Genomic DNA, 24,736 nt, shown 5'->3' on the forward strand with positions numbered 1-24,736 from the left:
ATAATCATTTATGTATGTTCCTTGTCATGTACTGTTATTTATGGTTTAGCTAAAAATGATTTCATAGATTGAACCTATCATTTTTATTTAGGTTTTTGTGGTTAAATTAGCGCTGTTTTCCACCCTAGGCTTATACTCGAGTCAATAAGTTTTCCCGGTTTTATGTGGTAAAATTAGGTGCCTCGAGTATATACGGTATTTCTCTTACCAACTTTCATATATTGTCCACACAGAACTTGTATGATAGCCTCACAGGTCTTGGGTATGATCAAACCCAGAGCTTGCATGGAAATTGCCGCGCTGTATTTGAGATCAGCCAGTGTCCTTCCTGTGGCCAAAAATCTTAGGGCAATCGCCAATATCTGTATTTTTAATGTATTTCTTTTTCCAGAATCTTTGTGGGAGTTTTATGCGCCAGGTTCAGCACTTTATTTAAATTTATTTAGCATATTGCTGCAGGGAGACCATATATATCGGTTCAGTGTGTATGGAGCCACAATCTTTTAAGATGATGTTATGACAGACAAAATCACAGCCGGATGCTAAATCGTGCAAAAATCATTAAAAATGTGTATACTGTGTACGCATGAATCAGAAGACTGATCAGAACTTTAGTCATTGGTACAATCGTTGTAGATAACACATTTGTTGGAAATTTCGGTAGTGTGTACCTAGCCTAAAATGCATACCTTAGGCTTCTTACATTGGGATAAACTTTGTGCTCTCGCCTTATTTTTAAGTTAACCACTTACTGACTGCCGACCAACTTAGCTTTGCATTGCTGCTTTAACACAGATCCTTCATTAATGCCCAGAGAGTGCCTCATTTTAATATTGGTTATTTTCTCTCTTTCATGTTGTATATTCTAATACACTACTATGAGAGCACCCAAGTATTTTAACTCCAGAAATCAATTATAAATTTAACATTGACTTATGGGTGTTTTAGAGACCAATATTTATATTGTGTGGTGGGTTGGTCTCCTTTTCTCTAAGCTTGAACACAGTAGTCAGAAAGTGTTGGCTCTCTTGAGAAATAGCAAAGTAAAAGAAAGGTTAAAGTTAATACTATACGCTGCTCTGTTGGTTTGAAGAGTAAATCTTATGACATCACCAGGACTTCCCCCAGGAGAGGCCTTTCCCAGGGTGGTGTAATCTCTACTACCTGCTAACACCATTAGTATAGATGCTTGTATAATTGTAACTGGTTCGAAATTCAATCAAATTTGGCAGGTTCAAGAGCCTTGAACTTGCTTGCAGCACCATCAGCCAGTCCCGTCTGCTTCAACTGCACTTGAACCACAAACTTTCAACTTGCGTTCGCTGTTTGAAGTTTGCTGTTCTTAATGACATTACTTAAATAAACTAAAATGTTGCCTGTTTGAGCTTAAATGGCTAAATCTTAATAGCTTTTTAAAAAAATTGAACTACGAAAATTACTGTGATCAAGTCTTCCATTCGCATGGAAAACTAATCATCACCATTTATTTATATAGCGCCACTAATTCCGCATTACTGTACAGAGAACTCGCTCACATCTCCCTGCCCCATTGGGGCTTACAGTCTAAATTCCCTAATACACACACACAGACTAGGGTCAATTTGAGAGCAGATAATTAACCTACTAGTATGTTTTTTTGTGAGCTTGGGAGGAAACCGGAACACGCGGAGGAAACCCACGCAAACACGGGGAGAACATACAAACTCCACACAGATAAGGCCATGGTCGGGAATTGAACTCATGACCCCAGTGCTGTAAGGCAGAAGTGCTAACCACTTAGCCACCGTGCTGCCCCATTTTGGACTATGTTGGAAAGTCTAACAAACCACTTTCAAAATGTTAGATACTTATAACCAACCAGTGGTCGAAGTGGGATGGTATGATATACTGGCATTTTTCCCCACTTACTTTGAAGCTGGACAAATGCTCTATAGCAGTGTATCACAATGAACTTCCAAGCCTTTTTGAACCTTGATGGCTCCTGTAACTAAGTCCCATTGCTGTCCACCGTGCCTAAGCGTCGGGCAGCTCCACAATATTTACATTCTGAATATATATCAGAGGCAGAGCAGAACACCCACGCCAAAAGCAGACGTTTTGATTTATAGAAGCGGTTATGCCACTGGAGCCACTGGATGGCAGGAACATTCCAAGAGCAAACAACTATATACAAATCTCCCAGACCGCTCAGGGGAAGGATTTCTGCTACTTGTTGCACAACAGAAATTAACTTTGCAGCCAAAAGTAAGTAGCACACTATCAACATTTATATCTTTGCTTTTAGCAGTGTAAATACTTGGATTTCATTAACAACTGCAATAAAGAAGACCTGATATTTCATATGGAGGATGTTTGGACTGAATAATATGACTATTCTCTTGTAGTAGAAATCAGTGTCAGAATACACTAAGCCTTTTATTACCAAGCTAATTAGTATTAGTAGTTACTAAGTAATGATGACCGAGTAAACCAAGTGCATATGCGTGCTGCCCCCAATGTTTGGAACCCCCTATATCGCCTCACTCCACTTTCCCCCAGTCTTCAATTCTTTAAATGCTCGCTCAAAACTCACCTTTTCAAGCTCGCCTACCCTACCACCCTTAGTTCATCTTCTCCATCACCTCCTCTTTCTTCAACTGCCATCTCTATTTTCTTCCAGTTGCTCCTACTGTCTCTAGAATGTAAGCTCTCATCTGCAGGATCCTCTCTCCCTATTGTCCCATGTCTGTCTACTGTCTGACTCCCTTGTACGTCCTGACATGCATTTTGCTGCACTCTGTATGAGTCACCTTAACATTACTGACAGTCATCTGTGCTACTTATGTCTTACCTCATCTATATGTTACTTGTGTCTGTATCCAGCGCTACAGTATCTGTGGCACCTTATTAATAAATAATAATAATATGTGCAGTGGCTTAGTGGTTAGGATTTCTGCCTCGCAGCACTGGGGTCATGAGTTTGATTCTGACCATGGCCTTTGGAGTGGCCCATTCACTCATTTTCTGTGCTCTTTTTTTTTTTTTTTTAAGAGTAATTTACTTCCATTTTGCATCCAACTCTGCATCAGCCCCACTGTCATAAAATATAGTTAGATACACTCCTACAGGCCTTTGGAGAGCAATATCGTTAGATGTTTAGTGGCGCTTTATAAGATGATGATGGTGTTTAGTTGAGCTCAAAAAGTCCAGATAAACCATCCTTGGACCCTGACGCTTTAATTTCATTGAACGCCCCATGGTCACAGTCTGAAATTGCACAAGTTATTAAATCCCTACCTAAAGATAAAGCTCCAGGACCTGATGGATTTATTAATAATTTTTATGCTACATTCCACACCGACCTTATCCCACTCCTCGATCAGTTATTTAATGCAGGCACCCACCAGGGAAATTTCCCTTCGGATATGCTAGAGTCCCGTATTGTCACGATTCCCAAGCCCGGCAAGGACCCAACTAAATGCCAGAACTATAGACCAATTTCCCTTCTTAATACGGATATTAAAATCTACGCCAAATTGATTGCTAATAGGCTTAATCCCCTTATCCCGGCTTTGATCCACCCAGATCAGGTAGGCTTCGTCCTCGGAAGACAAGCATCCGACAATACACGTAGAACGATTAATATTCTAGAACAAGCCAAGAAACACCATCATGAACTGCTAATTATGTCATTAGATGCGGAGAAAGCCTTCGATAGGCTTCACTGGGGCTATATGGCTGAAGTCCTTGCTCGGTTCGGTTTTAGTGGGGGAATATTGCAATCCATATTAGCTTTGTATAAGGGCCCCTCCGCAACGGTGTATAGCAACGGCTTCTCATCAGCTAAATTTACACTCTCAAATGGTACCAGACAAGGCTGTCCCCTCTCGCCCCTCATTTTCCTCTTGGCCATTGAACCCTTGGCCGAGCAAATCAGGCAACATCCTCAACTCCCAGACATCACCTTAGCGACTTCTACGCACAAACTATGCCTTTTTGCGGACGACATCTTGTTGTACGTGACTAGCCCGGAGACCTCACTCCCACTCTTACACGATTTGCTACAGGAGTTTGGAAGGGCCTCTTATTACAAATTAAACACAACTAAAACAGATGCTCTCCCGATTAACTTGGCAGAGCCCCTCTTAGGTCGCCTCAAGACAGCCTTCCCATACTCTTGGAGGTCCCTTTCCATGCCCTATTTAGGAATCATGATAACCCCCCATTTAGACACTTTCTTGGAGGCTAACTATGGTCCGCTACTGTTACAATTAAATACACTAGTAAAAGCGTGGCAACACCATGAGGTCTCCTGGTTAGGCAGGATATCCGCGTTTAAAATGTCCCTCCTGCCCAAAATGATGTATCTATTTAGGACTTTGCCTTTTAAGTTGCCCAAATTTTATATGGACAAATTACGCAACCTACTTACCTCTTATGTATGGAAGGGGAAACCGCCTAAACTAGCTTACACAATTATGGCACGCTCAAAAAAGACTGGGGGTTTGGCCTTACCAGATTTGGTCAAATACCAGGAAGCGGCCATCCTTGCTCAGCTTCGAGATTGGTCTCTACCAAGTTCCCTTAAATCCTGGGTCGACCTGGAGAGAGGCCTCAATAGTACATTCCCACTGGCTGATCTTCTCTGGATACCCAGGTTTTGGAGACCTCCCCAGGCTACCCTCCCACGTCTCACGAGAGATGCACTTACAATCTGGGATAAATTCCTAAAGACCTCTAACCTCGTCAACCTCCCGACCTCTAATCTTTCCCTCCGTGCAGTATCGAAACTTATTCCCAATCTAAACCTCTCCCTATGGTGTTCAAGGGGCATCACTAGTCTTAAATTGCTCTATTCTGAATCAGGGCTATTACCCTTCTCAGAACTGAGGGATAAATTCTGCATCCCCAATCAAGATTTCTACAAGTGCCTTCAGATTAGGCATTGGTTACATTCCTTGCACCCACCGGGCTCCTCCCTACAATACCCACCAGCTCTCTTTCTCTCCAGACTCTCATCTGGAAGTAATAAAGCGGCTATCTCCTTCTGGTACACCCACCTCAACACAAGTCATCACCCGATAAAAGCCTCTTCCCAGCTAGCTTGGGATAGGGATATTGGCCAGGAATTTGAGCCGGAACAGTGGGACAAAATTTACCAAAATGCCCATAGGATGTCGAGGTGTTTGAACCACTCGGAGATGCTTTATAAGTTGCTTTACAGACTCTATATGACCCCCGATAGGTTGCATAAGATATGGCCAGATCAGTCCAGGACCTGTTGGTGTGGATGTGGAGAGATAGGGGATATTTTCCATGTGTTTTGGAGTTGTCCAGTGGTCAGAGTTTTGTGGGCAGAGGTGTATGCCTTAATATCTAAAATTATTCGAACCCCAATTCCTTGTACACCAGAAGTTGCCCTCTTACATTTCTTTCCCCCACAAGTGTTATTAGGGGATCGGTATCTCATAGGCCACATCTTTATAGCTACCCGTGCGGTGATTGCCCAAGCCTGGAAAACAACTACGCTGCCCTCCATAGTCAAGATAATTTCCAAGGTTCAATTAAGTTGCGACATGGAAACGTTGGGAGTCCCTTACTCTTCCTCTGCCTCCTGTCCCCACATCATATGGTTCCCGTGGAATCACTATGTCTCCAAGCCTTTAGCTCTCCCCGCCCCCGGGGGCACTCCATCTAACCCCCCACAGTAATATCCAAGGGCTCCTATCTATTATCTAATATCTTTACTGCGTCTCAAATGATATGTAAACAATGTAAATGGTTGAGATTGGTTCTGTGTCATGCTATTGACTTGTATTGATATGTATTGATATGTACTGCCTCCCTCTCTCCCTTCCCCCTCTGCCCTCCCCCATTCATCTCTTGTAATTTACAATGTATGTCTTTTCTGTGTTTTTTTGTTTTATGTGTATTCCATGTAACAAAAAGGAAAAACTTTAATAAAATCATTATTGAAAAAAAAAAAAAAAAAGTCCAGATAACATAATAGGCTTGTAAATAACAAATGCTAAGGTACCATTCTTATTTCTGAGTCCATATGCTTTGACTGCCATTATCTTTATTACACAGGAGATGGGGACACAGGATGGATAGCCTTGTATCATTTAATGTTTTATATTATACTATATAGTGTTAGAAAACATCAAAAATTGATTTTACTCTATAAAATCCCTAAAACTTCAGACATAAAAATGTAGAAAACCACAGCTTTCCAGGATATTATTTATCAAGGGATCAACAAAGGAGAAATCTGATTTGCTGTTATAACTCATTTACCCCAAAGAGCAATATTTGGACTGCGAAGGAGGTATCCAATTTATTAAGCTATGACAAACATTACTTTTCGTAGCAAATCTTAAAATCCTAACGCCATCTCAGGCAACCGATGTTGCAGACACATGAACTTGCACAGCCTGTAAACTGCGCATGCGCACCTGATCAAAAGTACGGAAGAACCTTGTTTAAGACCACAGCAGCAGAGTAAGAAGTAATGTGAAGACCCATCCTCTATTGCAGAAGAGGGGTACTTTCGCATTGCACTTTAAAGAAGTTAAGTTTTAGTAAATACATATGTTACAACATTTTGCATTGCAGCGTCAAGTTGCGATACATAATATTGTCTATCATAGTACACTTCACACATATAGTAAATAGACCAGTGGTGGGCTTAAAATAAATTAACAACTGGTTCTGTGCCCTAATGACCGTTCTAAGTATACAAAAATGTGTTTTGCCCCTCAAAACACTGTGCCATGCCGCCTTTGCCCCTCAAAACAGTGCCATGCTGCCTTTGCCCCTCAAAACCCTGTGCCATGCTGCCTTTGCTTGTCCCTTCACACTCTGACATGCTGCCTTTGCGCTCCTTGCTTCCGTTCCTTCACTTCTTTCTTCTCGTCTCTTTTGTCTTCTTGCTTGCCGCCAACTCCTCTCTGCATCACTCCTCACTGAATGTCAGGCGTGACGCCTGACATTCAGTGTGGACGCAGCAGGGAGGAGGAGTGCTGACACCACAGACAGGTGTTTTTTTTTGTTTTGTTTTTAAGGAACCTTGTCCCCACACCAACGAAAAGGGTGGATTCAGCCTGTAGTCACTGGTTTGCAGAACCGAACCTAAAATTAGGTATTTGTTCTGACGAACCAGTGATAACTGGCTGAATCCACCCTTTTCGTTGGTGGGGGGTGCAAGTTCCCACCACTGAAATAGACCCCTAAATCTTTGGGTAAATTCATGAACTTGCACTAACTGTAAAGTTAAGAATCAGGATCTCTAAATATGTATTTTTCTCCTAATTTTGCACCCTGATCACCCCCTACCCCTCTAAAATATCGAACTAGATGTTTATATGTTGAATATGCAGCCAAAGATGTCTCTCCTAAGAAAATCTACATAAAATTTTCTTTGGTAATAAAAGAAAATAAGATATTCCAGATGAAATGTAAGCGCTCCAAACTTAAAATTGTCATGAAGGGGGTGACCAGGGGAGGGGCTGGGGGCCAAGACTGGACTCAGCAGCCTATTAAGAACATTTTAAATAAAAAAATAAATAAAAATACAGGTGACCCAGTTCAAAGTAGCCTAAGGGACCAGCTTGGGGGGTGGCCGTCCTTTCAAGCACTTTATTACTTTTTCCCTGCTATATTTAAGCAGGAAAAAATACTGATTTTGTTGTGTCAAGATTATTGTTGAACGTTTGTAGCAACACCACTTTAGTCAAGCATGCTCGAGCTACACATGTCAATCAAACCTAACCTGACCTCCTGTAAGCAGTGCAGCCATTCAACGTGCCCTTGTCAAAAATGACCTCTGTGTGCTTAGTGCCCCCCTGCGGGCAGTAGATGTAGTACAGGGGCCGGACCCCGGAAGAGAGGCACTGCGCATGCTCCGTGTAGCTCTATGGGGCGATCCATGCTGGGTGTACTATACATCTGTGCTTACAATGGGGTCTGAGGCTGCTCTCATTATAGAGACGGCAGATTTTGCTGCCGTGAAGCATAGACTGCAAAGGAGAAAGGATGTTGAGGAGACGCCTTATATTAACCACCCCATAGGTAATTAGCTTCCATGTTACACACCAGCACTTGCTACCCCACTACTTATATAATAATGTTATTTTTTCCAAGTATGTTTTTTTTGACGTTTCAAACGGAGAAGCGAACTATTGTATGTGTGATTTCAAGTAAAGGTTCTATTGTTCGTTTTATCATGTACATCGTTCTATTATCCTGTTATTACCCATTGCTATGAGAAGCATGACTTACCTGGGCAATAAGGAGAGAGTATAATATACGATGATGACACATATCCTATATACTGATACTTTTCAAAGTATAGGGGGTACCAATTCCTTGAGACCTAAACTAAAACCACTGAAATAACTGAAGTCATGTTTCATATTTCTTCAGTAAGCAGGGCTTGTATTGGAGCAGTGCATACTAATGAAAATACAATACAAACTGTAACTAGGAGGAAGCCTGTGACCTGTACACCAAACTACCTGTTGTTTTCCAATTATGTAGGTTTAGTTGCAAAAGTAAAAGCTATAAAATGTATTCTCACTGTTAATATTACTATAGCAATTTTGTATAATATTGCTTTTATATTGCATATTAACAGCTTCATTTTTTACTAGCAAAACATTGATCTTTATTTGTTAAGCTGTTGGCTGATCAGACACAATGGGGCCCATGTATTAAGTCATAAACCATATGGAAATGACTTTTTCCGCATGTTTTTGGCATTTTTTAGTAGCACTACTATGTAACAAAAGCCTAACACTTGAAGTAGGCTAAGGTTCACATTATACCGGAGTCCCCATCATTTTGAATTGGGGCTGCGGTCTGGGGCTATTTAGCAAGCTCCAAAAAACCTAATTTATCAGAGCTTGTATCCCTCTTTCAATCAATGATTTTTCACTCTTTGTATTGCTTTATATTGTAGGTGTGGCTAGGATATTATCTCATGAGGCTGGAATCAGTGATCTAGCAGTGCTGCAGGTAAAGATGTGTGTAAAATGTCACATTTTGGTCAACTCAAAGCCTCTTACAATGTATTTCTGTAATTTACTTGAACACCTTCCAAAAGAAGTTAGTTTTTGTTTTTGTTTTTTTGGGTTTTTTTTAGTCTTTGCCTTTGCCACACCGTATGTCACTAGAATTGCGATACAGTGGTATCCTTGCTTTACTCTACAAGACAAGTCAAACAATATAATTATTTCTAGAGTGCAATGTCCCATTAAAGGAGAAAACTAAAACCTTGGTGAAATTGGGTTAGATAAGAAAATATAATTTACCTGCATCCTTCCCAACCCCAATCCTCTGGCCTGGTAGTTGCCTTGATGCCTTTAGTGAATGAATATGAAGATCACATGGAAGGGGCCTTGACAACACTGCTTGAAGTTTTGTTTGTTTAAAGCACCTCTCCTGCAACATGTCTGGTCTAATTCTACCCAAGAAATAATTTTGTCATGGTGGGAATTACCGTTTATTGTAACCAAGAATGTGTGTGTATATATATGTAGTGGTAAATATTTAATTCTGAAGCGTAAGATAACATTTACCAGCAAAAATACCTATATCCTTTCATTAATTTGTTTCCCAGGCAGCTCTGCTGCATGATACTGTTGAAGATACCAACACAACATTTCTGGAAATTGAGGTGAAGTTTGGGCAAGAGGTCAGGAGAATAGTAGAGGAGGTGACTGATGATAAGACACTGCCAAAAATGAAAAGAAAGCAGCTGCAGATAGAGCATGCAGCACACTGCAGCCACAAGGCCAAGCTGGTCAAATTGGCAGACAAGTTGTACAACCTACGGGACCTGGACCGCAGCACTCCTAAAGGTAATTATACTAATTATGAGACATACTTGTCTAGTAGCTGTGCACAACAAGAAGTTTTTAGCATTGACTTCATATCCGTTCATTTTTATCAAAATAAAAGTAGCTTATAGCCAATATTATCCAGACTTATCTATTATTAAAAAAACTTCTCTACAGTTTTGTATTTAAAAATATTGAACAAAAAAACCCTTAAGTTTGGCACAAATCTAATATTTCGGGGGTACTCCCTGATGTGGTGATATCAGCTGTGCTGCACTTGTTCTCACTGTGAGGAGCAGACAGTGGTCAGTGCTGTAGGATGGGAATGTGACATCTAATTCAGCAACTGACCGGGTCACATGGTGCCCCATTCAGTACACTCTTCTGTATGAACAGATCCCTAGAATGACTCCCTGAGCTGAAAACTTTGTTCTCCATATTATAAATGGTGTTTTTTCAGGGAAGTGGGGGACCCCCACCAATCATCATCACATCATCATCATCACTTATTTATATAGCGCCACTACTTCCGCAGCGCTGTACAGAGAACCCATTCACATCAATCTGAACAATCCCTTTCAACAGTTGTTTTTAAGTTTAATTTATTGTATAATTTATTTACTATTATTATTGTTTATTTATGAAACAATGACATATTACACAGTTCTCTACCCTGAGGGAACCTACATAAAATTACAGAAAACAGAAGGTAATGATGACCCTGCCCAGTGATGGATACGTGAAAGTTGAATTGGTCATTGCAGAAATCTTAGAATAGTCCATGACTGTCCTTCAGCATTTACATTAACCAAATCTACTTCCTTTTCTAGTTCTGGAAAAGGCTTTTACATTTGTGCTCTGTATTCTTGTGGTTATCTGCCAGCTCAGATAAGCTGTGTGCCCGGTACTTTTCTCAGGCATCATTTTTGCTGCTGGACACTTGATTTCCCATGTTGGCAGAAGTTGTGGCGGCAGCCAAGGCGACCGTGGAGGTCACCAAAGGAGAAACTGAGATGGTATCAGTAATGAGCAGTCAACTCACTGGGTCCAACAGCTGAACTTAGATGGTATTACAGTAGATCATCCTTGGTGTAATGAAGCTTGTCAGTACTACGCTGTAAATTCCCATTGCCTTCACAAATACTTTTCTATTTGTAAGAAGATGTGGGAGGTAGGATCTAAAGTGCAGCCATCCTGAACTGCCGTCCACAGGCCCTTATTTGTATTGATTTGATGACTCCATTTTCCACTGTTACAGTGAGGTCCTGTCCTATTAATCTGAATGCAGTGCCATTTTGAATACATATTGATGGGGGTATATTAATTCCATATGACCTGCCTGGTAATATAAACCCTTTCCACCTCATCCTCACTCGTGCAGCAACAGAGGAGCAGATTTCAAAACATCTGAAGTGATAGAATCCATGTTTCAATGCTAAAAAATATTGTTTGACTCTTCATGGTATTTGTGTCATGTCTCACGTGATGGCACCAAGTTAGTAATAAACTCTAATTATGTAAATCAGATCAGCTCCATTCCCCTTCACCTCACCTCTGATTTCACTGCCTGCTGGCATAAAACAGCTGCAGAACAGATAGAGACTGTTTCTCCCTTCACCCAGTAATGGGTTGTGCAATAAGGAGAGACCTCAGGTGATACATAAGTCCTCATGTTTGTCCTATCTGTAAGATGACTGTCTGGCACTATGGAACCTCTATGATTTATGTGTCTGTTCTGCAGCAGCTTTATTCTGGCAGGGGGACACCTGAGTGTTGCATTGATTTACGTCCTTGTAGAGTGTTTCTCAGCATGTGCAGACATGGAGAAGTTACTGGCCCTGGAGTGGTTTTGGAACCTGCTCCTCTGTGGCTGCACCACAAAGCAAGAAGAGGCAATGCTAACCAGTGCTGTGTGGTGTGAGTCATTTCAAATGTTTGTCATCTGCCCAGCTATTATACATTCAAAATAGTGCTGCACTGACATGATAGAAGTGTGATTGCGACACCACCATGACCTGGACCTCTATAACCAATGCTAGTCCCAGCTCTGACCCAGAGATTTTCTGTCTTCTACAGTGGATTTCACGTTATTAAAATGTATTCAGTTCCAGGAAATCGGACTGCATCAAACGCATGGTAGATTCTCTTACCTATGTGAGAGGTACAAATAGAACTAAATAAAATATGAATAAGCTAGCACTACGACCCATACAATATAGGTTCTAATGGGAAAAAGTTTTGAGGTCAGTGGAAGAAATGAGGAAGGGGTAGAAAAGGTCAAGATTAGTTCAGGGAGGCAAAGAAGATTAATGTGCAGAAATAAATTATGCCATGACTACTCTGTTTATACAGTGCAACTAATGTGTATAAATATAGTAAGTGGCCACTTAATTAGATACACCTTTCTAGTACTGGGTAGGACCCCTCTTTCCTCCCAGAACAGCCTGAATTCTGGCATGTATTCAACAATTAAAACAGACGTGGAAGTTGCTCAATCAATTTATAGGTTCATAGCAGGTGCTTGAAAGGGTGGGGTAATCCTGAAAGAAACAAACACAGAGAAAAATCCCCCAGCATACTGCTATAGCCAGCACAGAAGTTGCTATTTCTATTTATACCTAAAAATGCAGAAATCTCAGTTGCTCACACTTGTAAGTGTATGGTAAGCCATCCACCCTGTCAAGGCACTTCTACTAATATGGTGGTACTAACTCTAAACAATGAGTCCCTTATTTTTTTCTATGTATTTAAAATTGTCATGTTCGTGGAACCAGCTTGAGATGACTTGTGTTTAAAACTCTCCTCTGGTCTACAAACTTTCAAGCATTCTCTGAAAACCCACCTCTTCAGACAAGCTTATAATATTCCTCAACTACCCTCTTAACCTCACTACATTACCCTACTACCACCCGTTACACAAGTTCACACAAGACAACTACCCCCTGACCAACATTGTTGTGTAACAGGATCATTTAGCTTATGAGTCACTTTTACCTTTGCAGTCTGGCTGGGCCGAAATGCAAAATGTATACTTAACCTCATGTATCAATCTCCCATTGTCCCATAGATTGTAAGCTTGCGAGCAGGGCCTTCTCAACTATTTGTCTGTTTTACCCAGTTTATTTATTAATTTACTGTGTTTGTCCCCAATTGTAAAGCGCTACGGAATATGTTGGCATTGTATAAATAAATGATGATGATGTGACATGGTGTGTATTAAGGTGTCAGAAAACATTGCCCACACCTTTACACACCACCACTAACCCGCACTACTGACACAAGCCAGGATGGATTTATGTTGTTTACGACAAATTCTAACCCTACCATCTGCATGCTGCAGGAGAAATAGAGGCTTATCAAACTGGGAGACGCTTTTGCAATCTTCATCTGTCTGGTTTTGGAGAGCCTGTGCCCACTGCAGTCTGTTTCCTGTTATTGGGCTACAGGTGGTCTGCTGCTGCTGTAGCCCATCCACTTCAATACTCAAACCACCCTGTCTGACACCAATAATCATTCTATGGTCAAAGTACTTAGATCACATTTCTTCCCCATACTGGTGTTTGGTCTGAACAACAACTGAACCTCTTGACCATGTATGCATGCTTTTATACATTGAATTGCTGCCTTTTGATTGGCTAATTTACATTAACAAGCAATAGTATTAACAAATGTGCTTTAAATGATGCACATTTTATTATATGTCACAATTTTCATTTATTTAACTTGTAGAATGAAGAGGAAGCACTCTTAAGTTTTGTAACTCTTAATATGCACTTTGCTATTCATTTTCCTAATTGTACTTGGGCATGTTTCTCTTCTATAGGATGGTCAACGCAACGAGTAGAAGAGTATTTCCAGTGGGCATTCCAAGTGGTAAACGGTCTGAGAGGCACAAACACAGTGATGGAGAGAAATTTGGATCAGTTGTTCAAAGATAGGGGAATTGTAGCCTAAATCTGCAAAATATAATTTAAACTTACCTATGTCACATAGGTGCTGCATACAGTAAAGAAAGAGTTACAAGTTATTTACTGATGTTTATAATACTGTGGTGACTTTCATGTTATTTTCTGAAAAAAATGTATTGCTTGTAATGGAGGAGATTGGGCAGTTTTGCTTAACACCTAGATCACCTCCAGTGACTTTAAGAGCAGGAGAAACTATAAAAAGTGTCAGTTTATTTCATTATTAGTCATCAATTAGTCTTAATGCTGATTAAGAGAATAATATACCCTCTATGATAAAACTGTAGGAACATTTAGCAGTGAGGCTCCGTAGTAACCTCACAGCTAGCTTACCACGTGCTAATGTAGATAAGGATCTTGGCTTATTTCTGCACTGGAAAAACGAGCCACGTTTACCTTACTGTAATTGCTGGTAATGTACGCAGAAAAATAGCTGCCAGGTTACTACATAATTGTGACAAATTATATCTGCCCCTGCAAGTCACCAAGGACTGAGCCTTTATACAGTTCATGGTTCTCTGAGGTGATTTACTAATACCCAGAATTTACACCAGGGAATATGTTAATCTTTATAAATACACAAAGCTTATTGGTAAATTCTAGAGCTATGGCATCATAATTCAATGTTTATATAAATATTCTTCACAAACGTGTATACATATATTAATATGCACATCCCTTATATATTATAATAGCTTATTCTGTGAAAAGGTGGTGGTTTGTGAACCCTAAATGACTCCAACAAATTACCCCTGAATACAGGGCCTAATATATTACAACTGACCCATACATAAAATGCACATGATAGCTGCACAAAGCCTGTGCCTCTCTTATACAGGTCATAGATCTCCAAGGTGACTGCTAAGATCCAGAATATATAGTATGGGATATGTTATTCATTATAACATACAAGGCTTATTATAATGCATACTAAAGTTATGACAGCTCGCTGATTGCGGGCAATGGTATGAGACTTCACTGTTTTATATAGATATTTACAAACATTTATACTTGTAGTAACATACCCTGTGTATTATAATAGGCAATTCTATGAAAATGTTATGTTGTAAATCTTAAATTATCGCTGAATACAGGGCATACTATATTACAGCAGAACACTATAAAGGTAGGCAGACCCAAATCCTTGGTGATAACATCACAACCATTAAGTATCCTGTGGAAATGAAAACTACAACATAATTTATGCTATCTTCAGTCTTTTACAGTAAGACTGGACATTCCAGAAGCCAGGTAGCCAAGAGCCTTAAAATGTACCACTTCTACATAATTTTGTTAACCCATTCTTAGCTGAATCAATAGAAAACTTGGGGCTAGATTTACTAAGCTGCGGGTTTGAAAAAGTGGGGATGTTGCCTATAGCAACCAATCAGATTCTAGCTTTCATTTATTTAGTACCTTCTACAAAATGACAATTAGAATCTGATTGGTTGCTATAGGCAACATCCCCACTTTTTCAAACCCGCACCTTAGTAAATCTAGCCCTTGGTATTCACAGTACAAAAAGGGGGATAATGTCTGGGCTATGGATGGATATAGGATATGTATTTGCCATTGTGAGTGGTATTAGTGACTTGTGTATGGACTATCCTATCTATTACTGAAGTCAGTGTAAATTACTATACATCATTGTATAGCTTGTAGGCACTCAATTCTTTTCGTCCACACTGTTTTTTTCCTGATGATGGATAACCACTATTGTTTTAATCTTTATACTGCTTGCGAGGCAAAAGTCTGCACTATTTATATTTACATCCCAGAATTAAAGCGAGACTAACTCAAATTTCCACTAAATGGCAAGAGCATTGTGGTGACTGGTGTCACTTGGCTGCAATTTAATGCTACATCTCCAGGGCTGAACCACTGGTGACAATGGAAAAGTGTCCCTCATATATAATTAGAGAGTATATTAAGATTTGTGATTGTTTTTAATAAAGTAAATCATTGTTTTTTTAAATAAAGTGAATCCGTGTGTTTGTGTGTACTACTTACTATTTTTCATTTCATTATTACAAATTGAGAACAGAAAAATTTTTAATTCTATTCAGCTCCTAATTGTCCACGGCCTCTGGGATGTACCTTAGTCAACTACACTGATTTATTCAAATAATCTCAAAATAGTATAGGGACCCAAGCAGCACTGTTTATCTCGTCAATGAAGTTAAGAATAAACATAAAAATACCACATGATGACTGACGTGTGGAATTCAAGATAGAAGAACTTTCTGTATTATTATTATATTATACCATGTTTATGTGAACACACAGTTGCACTATTTTGTGTTTATTTTTCCTCCCCGTATGTACGTCCTCTTTCAACATGAAAGAGTTGTGAACGACATCTGTCTCACTCATCATTGAATATAAGTATTTTTATTTTTATCTTAATTTAAGAGAGAAACAGCAGTGGTTGGGTCCCTATACTATTGTGAGATAATTACACATTGGTGAACAATATTTAAAATTGCGTCCATAAAAATGTAATTTAAACAATATATGTTAATGATATGTCGATACATAAAAGGCTAAGTAAACTTGTATGATTTATTTTAGGACTGGTGATAGACATAGGACAGGCGGTGGTACTTAGATTAGTGATGTTAGCTTTTTTTTATTTGTAATATCCATAACACCATCCTTAATGCATAGTATGTTTATTTATGCACTTTATTAGGACAATATTGCAGATAGCTATAAGCCACATGTAAGGCAGGTAATTAACCATGTTTTTATGTCTATATAGCCATATCTGTAATAGAAGGTTTATGTTTACGTTTTATCCTGGACAGCAAGGAAAGGGACAGGTAATATAGAATTTCTGAAGTAGACCTTAAAGTGGCATTATCTATATTTGCTAAAAGCTGGGGCAACCGCAAGTGGTCATGCGAACAGTAGGTCTATGGTGTGATTCTATAGACTGTAAGCTTGTGAGCAGGGTTCTCTTACCTCTCTGTCTGTATGTATGTAGTACCCAGTATTGTCTTACTAATGTTTTTTCCCAATTGTAAAGCGCTACGGAATTTGCTAGCGCTATATAAATAAATGATGATTCTATGAATTGCTAGGTGCCAGGAGCTTTGTTAATGAGAACTTATTAAATCATCAATATATTATTATAAAACTCAAAACCCAACACTTAGAAGTTTTAATAGTTAAAACTACTTAACTCTGTAGATTTTGCAAGCTAAAGCCCATAAATAGGGTTTCTGCTGGAGATAAGACCAGGCTTTTAACATATGAAATGAACATGATTGCACTGGAACTAATTGTGATATTACTATAAAATCACATTATTGCAGATATATTTCATATAGTCTTAAAGGGCTCACTTGTCAACATTACTGGCAGGATTAAGAGACATACTACAAAGAATGACATCTCCAGTCTCATAAAAGGAATGGCAATCGACTACTATGATAGGAAATTGTATGTATTTTAAAAAAATCTTATACTTCTGAATAATATCTTCCACACACTTGTTGCTAAGAATCTTGTCATGTTTTACATGTGGAATGATGAACGATTACTATAGAATAACATTTTAGATTTTAGAAGTACAGAATCTGAAGTCCCATTCACATCTTTGTGTTTCTTTAAAAAACAAACCTAAAAAGATCATTTGATCATGGTCAGAAGATCACTTTCACACAAATTGATAAGCATAAGATTCTGGGGCCACTTAATTACGCTTATCATTTTTCTATGCTAAGAGTTTACCTCTACACTTTAGTGTACTCTACAGAATAGTTTAGCGTACATCTATACGCTTAGTGTAACTAATGAGAGACATCAACTCTAAAACAGACTTGAATGAAAAACCTCACTACCACCTATACAACCAAAAGGAGAAGTGTTTCTATGCTCACCCTCTTCTGACCATGATCAGAAACATGACTTTTGTCTTGATCAGTATAGATAAAGGTTAAAATTTTCATGCTAATTGCCCAAATCCCACAGTTGTACTGAAGAGATACAACTATTTAAAGAACCCAAAGGAAAAAATATATATTATTGGTTTTATATGCTGGCAGTTCTTACCTTTGCCTAACTCAGAATATTCCTTGGATTGTTGCCGGTCTTAAACTTTCGTTTGAATCTAACCATTCTCTGGATGGCTATCGGCCCTGACATTTGAACTAGATATTAACCATTTATGGTTTCCTGCCAACTAGAACTCTTCATAAACAATGGACCTTATTCCAGACTTGTGAGTCCCTGCACTTCCTTGTATTTTATTCCTTTTACGGTTTTGAATTATCTACAATATATTCCAGTGTCATTCCATAATAATCATCCGTAATTCCGCATGTAAAACACGGCCAACTATCTTAGCAATAAGTGTGTGGAAGACATAATTCAGAAGTGTAAGATTTTATCAAATATACTTAAATATACTATTTGCTTTCATTATAGTCAGATGACATGTCTTTTAGCTAGAGATGAGCGGGCTCGGATATCTGAAATCCGAGCCCACCCGAACGTTGCCGATCCGAGACAGGTTCCGTGCCGTGCCGTGCGAAACAAATCCCAAACCAAAACCTCAAGCAAATCCAAAACACGAGACACCAAAAGTGGCCGGTGCACATCCCTACTTTTAGCACACTGGAGCAGTCATTCCTTTTAGTCTATCCCCACGATTAATGTTTGGTTTTTTTTGTTTGTTTTTTTGTTTTTTAAAAGTACTTTTATAAAAATAATTGCAGTAAACCACGTACAATGTAATTCACAACATTGAATATCAGATCAAAAGCAAGTGCAAGCCATTGGCAGGACTAAGCATCGCAGTGCATAGACAGGGGGCTGGTGTGTCATCGCCTCCGTACAGTCCCCGAGAGGGAGACTGCAATGGCTCAGAGTCAGATTAATAGAGCATTCTTATCTGAGCCCTTCAACGAGGACGGTATAGTCCCCACAGCCTAACTGTGGTCATCTCCATGGTGATGTATACTTCCGTTCCGTTGTATGACTGACCCGGAAGAGGTCCGTTCCTCTTACTGTCCCCATCGGACCCTCACATTGGTTCCTAGTGGTGATCAGACAATCTGCTGTATATACGGTGTCACGGAAGAGACGGAGGAGGTCAGTATTTGGGCTGGGAAGAAGCAGGGGAAGTGCTCCGCTAAGGGACGAGCCCTGGACAGTCTTCAGCTCTTGTGTGTCCCTAGTCCGTGACCGGAAGTCTGGTCCCACCTGGAAGTGGCAGAGCTGTCACCAGATTACTCTGTCCTATATTGTACAGATACATGCATGACAGAGAGGTAGCCCTCTGATAGGGATAGGAAGACTGGCATATATAGATGTGCTCTACAGAGCAGACCTGCCAACATTCCCCCTTTTCATGTGTTTATTGTAACTCTGTCTTACTGTCATGCTCCTGGTTACCACTTATTCTGATGGTAATAACCTGCACTGAACCAATTTACCGGTAATGTAAGGTCAGACCAGACCTCAGGCTGTTGCTATCTGACACTGTCTGGGAGAAGCAGGAGCTGGACATTATCACACTGAAATGACTCGGGGTGGTAGCTCTGAAATAGTACTGATGACCAGCAATTCACCTGCCTTTAAAGGGCAATTAAACGGAAGAAAAACAAATTGATTAAATATAAGCCTCCCTCAGAAAACAAATAAAACTTCACACATTCACTGATGCACAGTTGGCCACAAAATGGGAATAAATTACTCTTTAAAAATGAGAATGGAAAAAGAGCGTATACCTACTCTTATGCAGACCCGTACACTTCTTTCAGTGTGTTTTATGTCTACATCAGTAGCATATGCACCTGGTTTACCATAGGACCTCGTCAGTAAGCATTTGTGTCTGCCCTATAGCAAGTGCAGAAAATATGTCTCCTAGCAGATAGAGATATATATATATATATATATATATATATATATATATATATATATATACACACACACACATGTGTCAGCAGGTCTGCATGAGCTGCACTTGTTTAAACACGCCATTACTGTGCCCTTCCAATGTCAAACTGCACCTTCCCTTCCCCAGTCCTGCCTCTATAGGCAGGTGTAAGTGCCAGAATCATGCAAGTCTGCATAGGCGAACACCAGCTTTCTGAGTATGCTCAGATCGATTTCACGCAAGATACGCTATGTAAAGTAGCATTCTTCCCACTCAGCATCTGCCTTATGTATGGAAAAGTCACCATGCAATTACAGAACATCTATTACATGTTATATTCTCACCATTAAGTACTTACGTTTTTAAACTCTTGTCTACTTTAATTTTTATATAGGACATTGATATCTGTAAAGGTTCTAAACATAAAGTGCAGCTCAAATACAATGCAATAAATTGCTTAATAGAACGTTGGATGGTATATGAGATTGTTACTCCTATTTTATCTAGTGATAAAAATGGCAATGGTGATATGAGCTGTGGGATAGTTCACACTATTGATGTAATATAGTTTCGCAAATACAGATTGCTAGGGAAAGCGAAAATAACATTTCCAAAATATACAGAAACACCTATTTAGATGCAAATTGCATTTATGATTACATGCTACAGTATGGCTTTGGCCTCTTCAGCTCTGCTATTTTTGTCTTCTGGCTGTGCTAATATAAGAGGAATACAACGGGCGATATTCAAAAGTACGAGTATCTACTGAATATGATAATACTACTAGGACATGTATTACATGGTATAACAGACTACTTGGTGTAATCATGAAAGTTAGAATCATTAATTTTCCCAAAACATTCGACAACGTGGAAGACTGATTCATATTGTTTTTGGCTTTTTAACCTGATTACCCTGCTTGGTGCTACTAAACGTGACTTCTTATACTACTTTACATATGCATTATCAAAGTTGTTATGTTTTTTGCTATAAAGCAAATCAAAATCAAACAAAGCAGAGAAAACAGAGTTTAACATAGCCAAATATCTTAATGTCTATAGTGAGTAGTCCCCAAAATGTGTCTGCAGAAGCACCTAAAATAAACATAAAATTAACTTAGTATTTACATTTCAGCCAGGTGTGATTGGAATGTATAATCAAATACTAGAAATAACATTTAGCATTGATCTGCTGTTTCTTGTAGGTGTGCTACTAGCAAATCGCTGAGATGGCATCAGAAAGATTAGATGCCCCTGAGCTTCCTGACTTCACAATACTTAAAAGATTGGCTCGAGACCAGCTTATTTATATTCTGGAGCAGGTAAGTGTTTAAATGATAGCCAACACAGAGGTCGAGTGACTCATCTACATGTGCTACATCCTTATTTATACATCTTTAGTCTCTGTCTGCTAGCTTACTAGAGAAAAATTCTGAAGCATCTATGGACACCATTAAAATACAAAATAGTATATACACTGATCAGCCACTAAATTAAAACCACCTGCCTACTATTGTGTAGGTCTTTCTCGTGCCAAAAAAACAGCTCTTACCCATTGAAGGCATGGACTCCACAAGACATGTGAAGGTGGCTACAGATCCTTTAAGTCCTTAAGTTGTGAGACGGTGCCTCTATGGCTCTGACATGTTTTTTTCAGCACATCCCACAGATGCTGGATCAGATTGAGATCTGTGGAATTTGGAGGCCAAGTCAACACCTTGAACTCTTTGTCATGTTCTTCAAATCAGTTCTTTACAATTTTTGCAGTGTGGCAGGGTGCTGCTGAAAGAGGCCACTGCCATCAGGGAATATCATTGCCATAAAGGGCAAATACTTGGTCTGCAAAAAAAATGTTTAGGTAGGTGGTACATGTCAAAGTAACATCCACACAAATTCCAGGAAAAAAAGAGAATGTGATTCATCAGACCAGGCCACCATTGCTCCATGGGCTCAAATGCCCATTGTAGGCACTTTCGGCTGTGGTCAGGGGTCAGCATGAGCACTTTGACCGGTCTGCGGCTAGACTGCCTCATACGCAGCAAGCTGCAATGCACTCTGTGTTCTGACACATTTTTTTTCATAGCCAGTATTAACTTTTTCAGCAATTTGTGTTACAGCAGCTCTTTTGTGGGATTGGACCAGACGGGCTATAGCGCCTTCACTCCCCACAATCATCAATAAGTCTTGGGTGCCCACGACCCTGTCACCTGTTCATTGCTTGTCCTTTCTTGGACAAATTTTGGTAAGTACTAACCACTGTATATCGGGAACACCCCACAAGACCTGCAGTTTTGTAGATGCTCTGACCCAGTCTAGCCATCACAATTCGGCCTTTGGCAACATCACTGAGATCCTTACACTTGCCAATTTTTCCTGCTTCCAACACATTAACGTCAAGAACTGACTGTTCACTTGCTGCCTAATATTTTGCCCCCCCTTGACAGGTGCCATTGTAAGAAGATCATCAATGTTATTCACTTCACTTGTCAGTGGTTATAATTTTGTGGCCGATCAGTGTATCATATTAGCAATTTAAGCCAGAGGAGACTCCACTCTACCAAACAATAACCGCTTAGTCTAAGTAAATATTAATGCAAGTATTGAAAATAGAAACTCCTTAGAATCCACATAAATCTTAGTAATAAGAGCTTCCGTCTTCTACATTTGTATTTCTCTCTATTCATATATCATGTACACTCTGGAAATACTCCTTATAGAATCTGGCCATGTTGACATGAAAGTGTCATCTGTTGCAGATTTGTTGGCTGCACATCCCCTCATTCCACGATCCTAATTGTGCCTTATTGCAGTGCTCCGCAACTGGTGTACCACAAGATGTTGCTAAGTGTGCCTCGGTGCCAGTGGCAGAACTACGGTGCTGCGGCAAGGCATCGGGGTACATAAGAAAAGGGGCCCAGGAGCGGATTAGCCACTTGCTGGTGGCTGGCTCCTCCCCAGGATCCAGCCACCTTACTAGCTGTCCTGCACAGGATCAGCCCTGGGCTGATCTGTCCCTCCCCTTCCTGCTCCCCACCTCCTCTCTCTTACCTCTCTCCCCTGTTCCCGGCAGTGCACACTAAGTGGGACGCCTCCTTCCTCCATTGCAGGATCAGTGTTACAAACTGTTCCTGACACATTTTGAATCTGAAAGTCGCCCATACCCCCTGTGTCCCGGAGAGTCCACACACAATCTACTTGTATGAGGTGTAACACGTGCAACATCTGCCAAGCTTCCAACAGGATTTGATGTATGTAGCAATCAGCCCCCACTGGAAAACCAATCATATCCAGCCTTTCAGGGGTTTCTTCCTGACCTATCAAAGTTTTCAATGCCACAGAAAAAAACCACCTACCATCTCCTAAAAGAATATACACTAAGGAATGTGTGCATGTGACAATAGGGAGATATTTGAAAGGTCAATAAAAGAATCAAGCCTAGCCTGCTGGAGCATTAAGGAGTGTTTCAGCATAATACTTGCCAAAATACATACACATTTTGCTACACTGCTCTCTTAATGTGTAGCCAAGTAACCTCTCTCTGTTTGCACTTTGTAATTCCTGCTTTTTTGTATATTTTTGCTTTTGGTGTGCCGTGGAATTCTGGGAAGGGCTTAGGTGTGCCAAGGGTGAGAAAAGGTTGTGGAGCACTGCCTTGTTGGAGTGTGATCTGTGGAGGCCAGTGATGTACATCTGAACTCACTATCATATTCCTGGAGCCAGCTTGAGCTGATGTGTGCTTTGTGACATGGGGTATATTTACTAAACTGCGGGTTTGAAAAAGTGGAGATGTTACCTATAGCAACCAATCAGATTCTAGCTGTTATTTTGTAGAATGCACTAAATAAATAACTAGAATCTGATTGGTTGCTATAATCAACATCTATACTCCATGATGTGTTATCCTGCTGGAAGTAGCCATTAGCAGATGGGTAGATTGTGGCCATAAAGGGATGCACATGGTCAGCAACTATACTCTGGTAGGCTGTGGCATTTAAACAATGCTCAATTGGTATTAAGAGGCCTAATGTATGCCAAGAACACATTCCCAACACCATTACACCAGCCCAACCACCCTGCATCGTCAATAGAAAGCAGGATGGATCCATGAATTTATGTTGTTTACACCAAATTCTGACTCCACCATCTTCATGTTGCATCAGAAATTGAGTCTTCCAACCAGGCGACATTTTTGCTCTTTTCAACTGTCCAGTTTTGCTGTTGTCTCAGTTTCCTGCTCTTAGCTAAGAGGAGTAGAACCCAATGTGGTCTTCTGCTGCTGTAGTTCATCCACTTCAAGGCTCGACTTGCTGTGCGTTCTGAGATGCTCTTCAGCTTACCACTGTTGTAACGTGTGGTTATTTTAATTACTGTCGCTTTCCTGTCAGCTTGATCCAGTCTGACCATTCTCCTCTGACCTCTCTCATTAACATTACTGCCACTCACTGGATGTTTTCTGTTTTGTGCATCATTCTCTGTAAACGTCGGAGACAGTTGTACGTGGAAAATCTCAGGTTAACAGCAATTTCTGAGTTACTCAAACCATCCTGTATGTCACCAACAATTATTCCACAGTCAAAGTCACTTAGATCACATATCTTTCCCCATTCTGGTGTTTGGTTGGTCTGAACAACAATTGAGCCTCTTTATAATGTTCGCATGCTTTTATGCAATGACTAAAAGTAAAAATTGGGGCACAATTTCCTTTATCTAACAGTACTTTCTCCTTCTTCCCAACGTATGTAGACAAGTGTGTGTTCTGTATAGTGTGTGTTCTATCTCTATCTTTTACTAGCATCCCCTTATGTGAAATGTCTTTCTAACTTAGTGAGAAAGCTGTGCAGCTATTTTTAATATACTGGTATAGTATTATGTATAGTATTACTCTAGTATAGCATGTGTAGAGTCTAGATAGGATTTACAGTACTAATAAGGTCTGCAGTCTCCTAGTTTAGTACGCCAACATTCTATCCAGTACTACAATAGACAGTGGAATGTAGATCAAGGCATATGTTTCACAAGACTTTTCACCTATCATACCTATATTCTTGTGACAAATCCAGCCTGCTATAT

At 39.9% G+C, this 24,736-nt stretch overlaps 2 protein-coding genes across 2 annotated transcripts in view; both read left to right on the forward strand.

Moving 5' to 3' along the window:
- The first annotated feature begins 7,865 nt into the window (after window positions 1–7,865).
- Window positions 7,866–15,089, forward strand: HDDC3 (HD domain containing 3). Its single transcript, XM_075207819.1, has 4 exons — window positions 7,866–8,049; window positions 8,939–8,994; window positions 9,599–9,839; window positions 13,642–15,089. The coding sequence occupies exons 1-4, from the start codon at window positions 7,878–7,880 to the stop codon at window positions 13,770–13,772; spliced, it is 600 nt and encodes a 199-aa protein (XP_075063920.1). The 5' UTR covers window positions 7,866–7,877; the 3' UTR covers window positions 13,773–15,089.
- Window positions 15,090–18,785: 3,696 nt separating this feature from the next.
- Window positions 18,786–24,736, forward strand: part of VPS33B (VPS33B late endosome and lysosome associated) — a 32,642-nt gene continuing 26,691 nt past the window's right edge. Inside the window, exons 1-2 of the mRNA XM_075207820.1 lie at window positions 18,786–18,880; window positions 20,872–20,988. Coding sequence (XP_075063921.1) covers window positions 20,896–20,988 — 93 coding nt within the window. The 5' untranslated portion in view covers window positions 18,786–18,880; window positions 20,872–20,895. The remainder of the gene's footprint in view (window positions 18,881–20,871; window positions 20,989–24,736) is intronic.

The sequence above is a fragment of the Mixophyes fleayi genome, chromosome 4, assembly GCF_038048845.1.
Source record: "Mixophyes fleayi isolate aMixFle1 chromosome 4, aMixFle1.hap1, whole genome shotgun sequence".
Lineage (NCBI taxonomy): Eukaryota > Metazoa > Chordata > Amphibia > Anura > Limnodynastidae > Mixophyes > Mixophyes fleayi.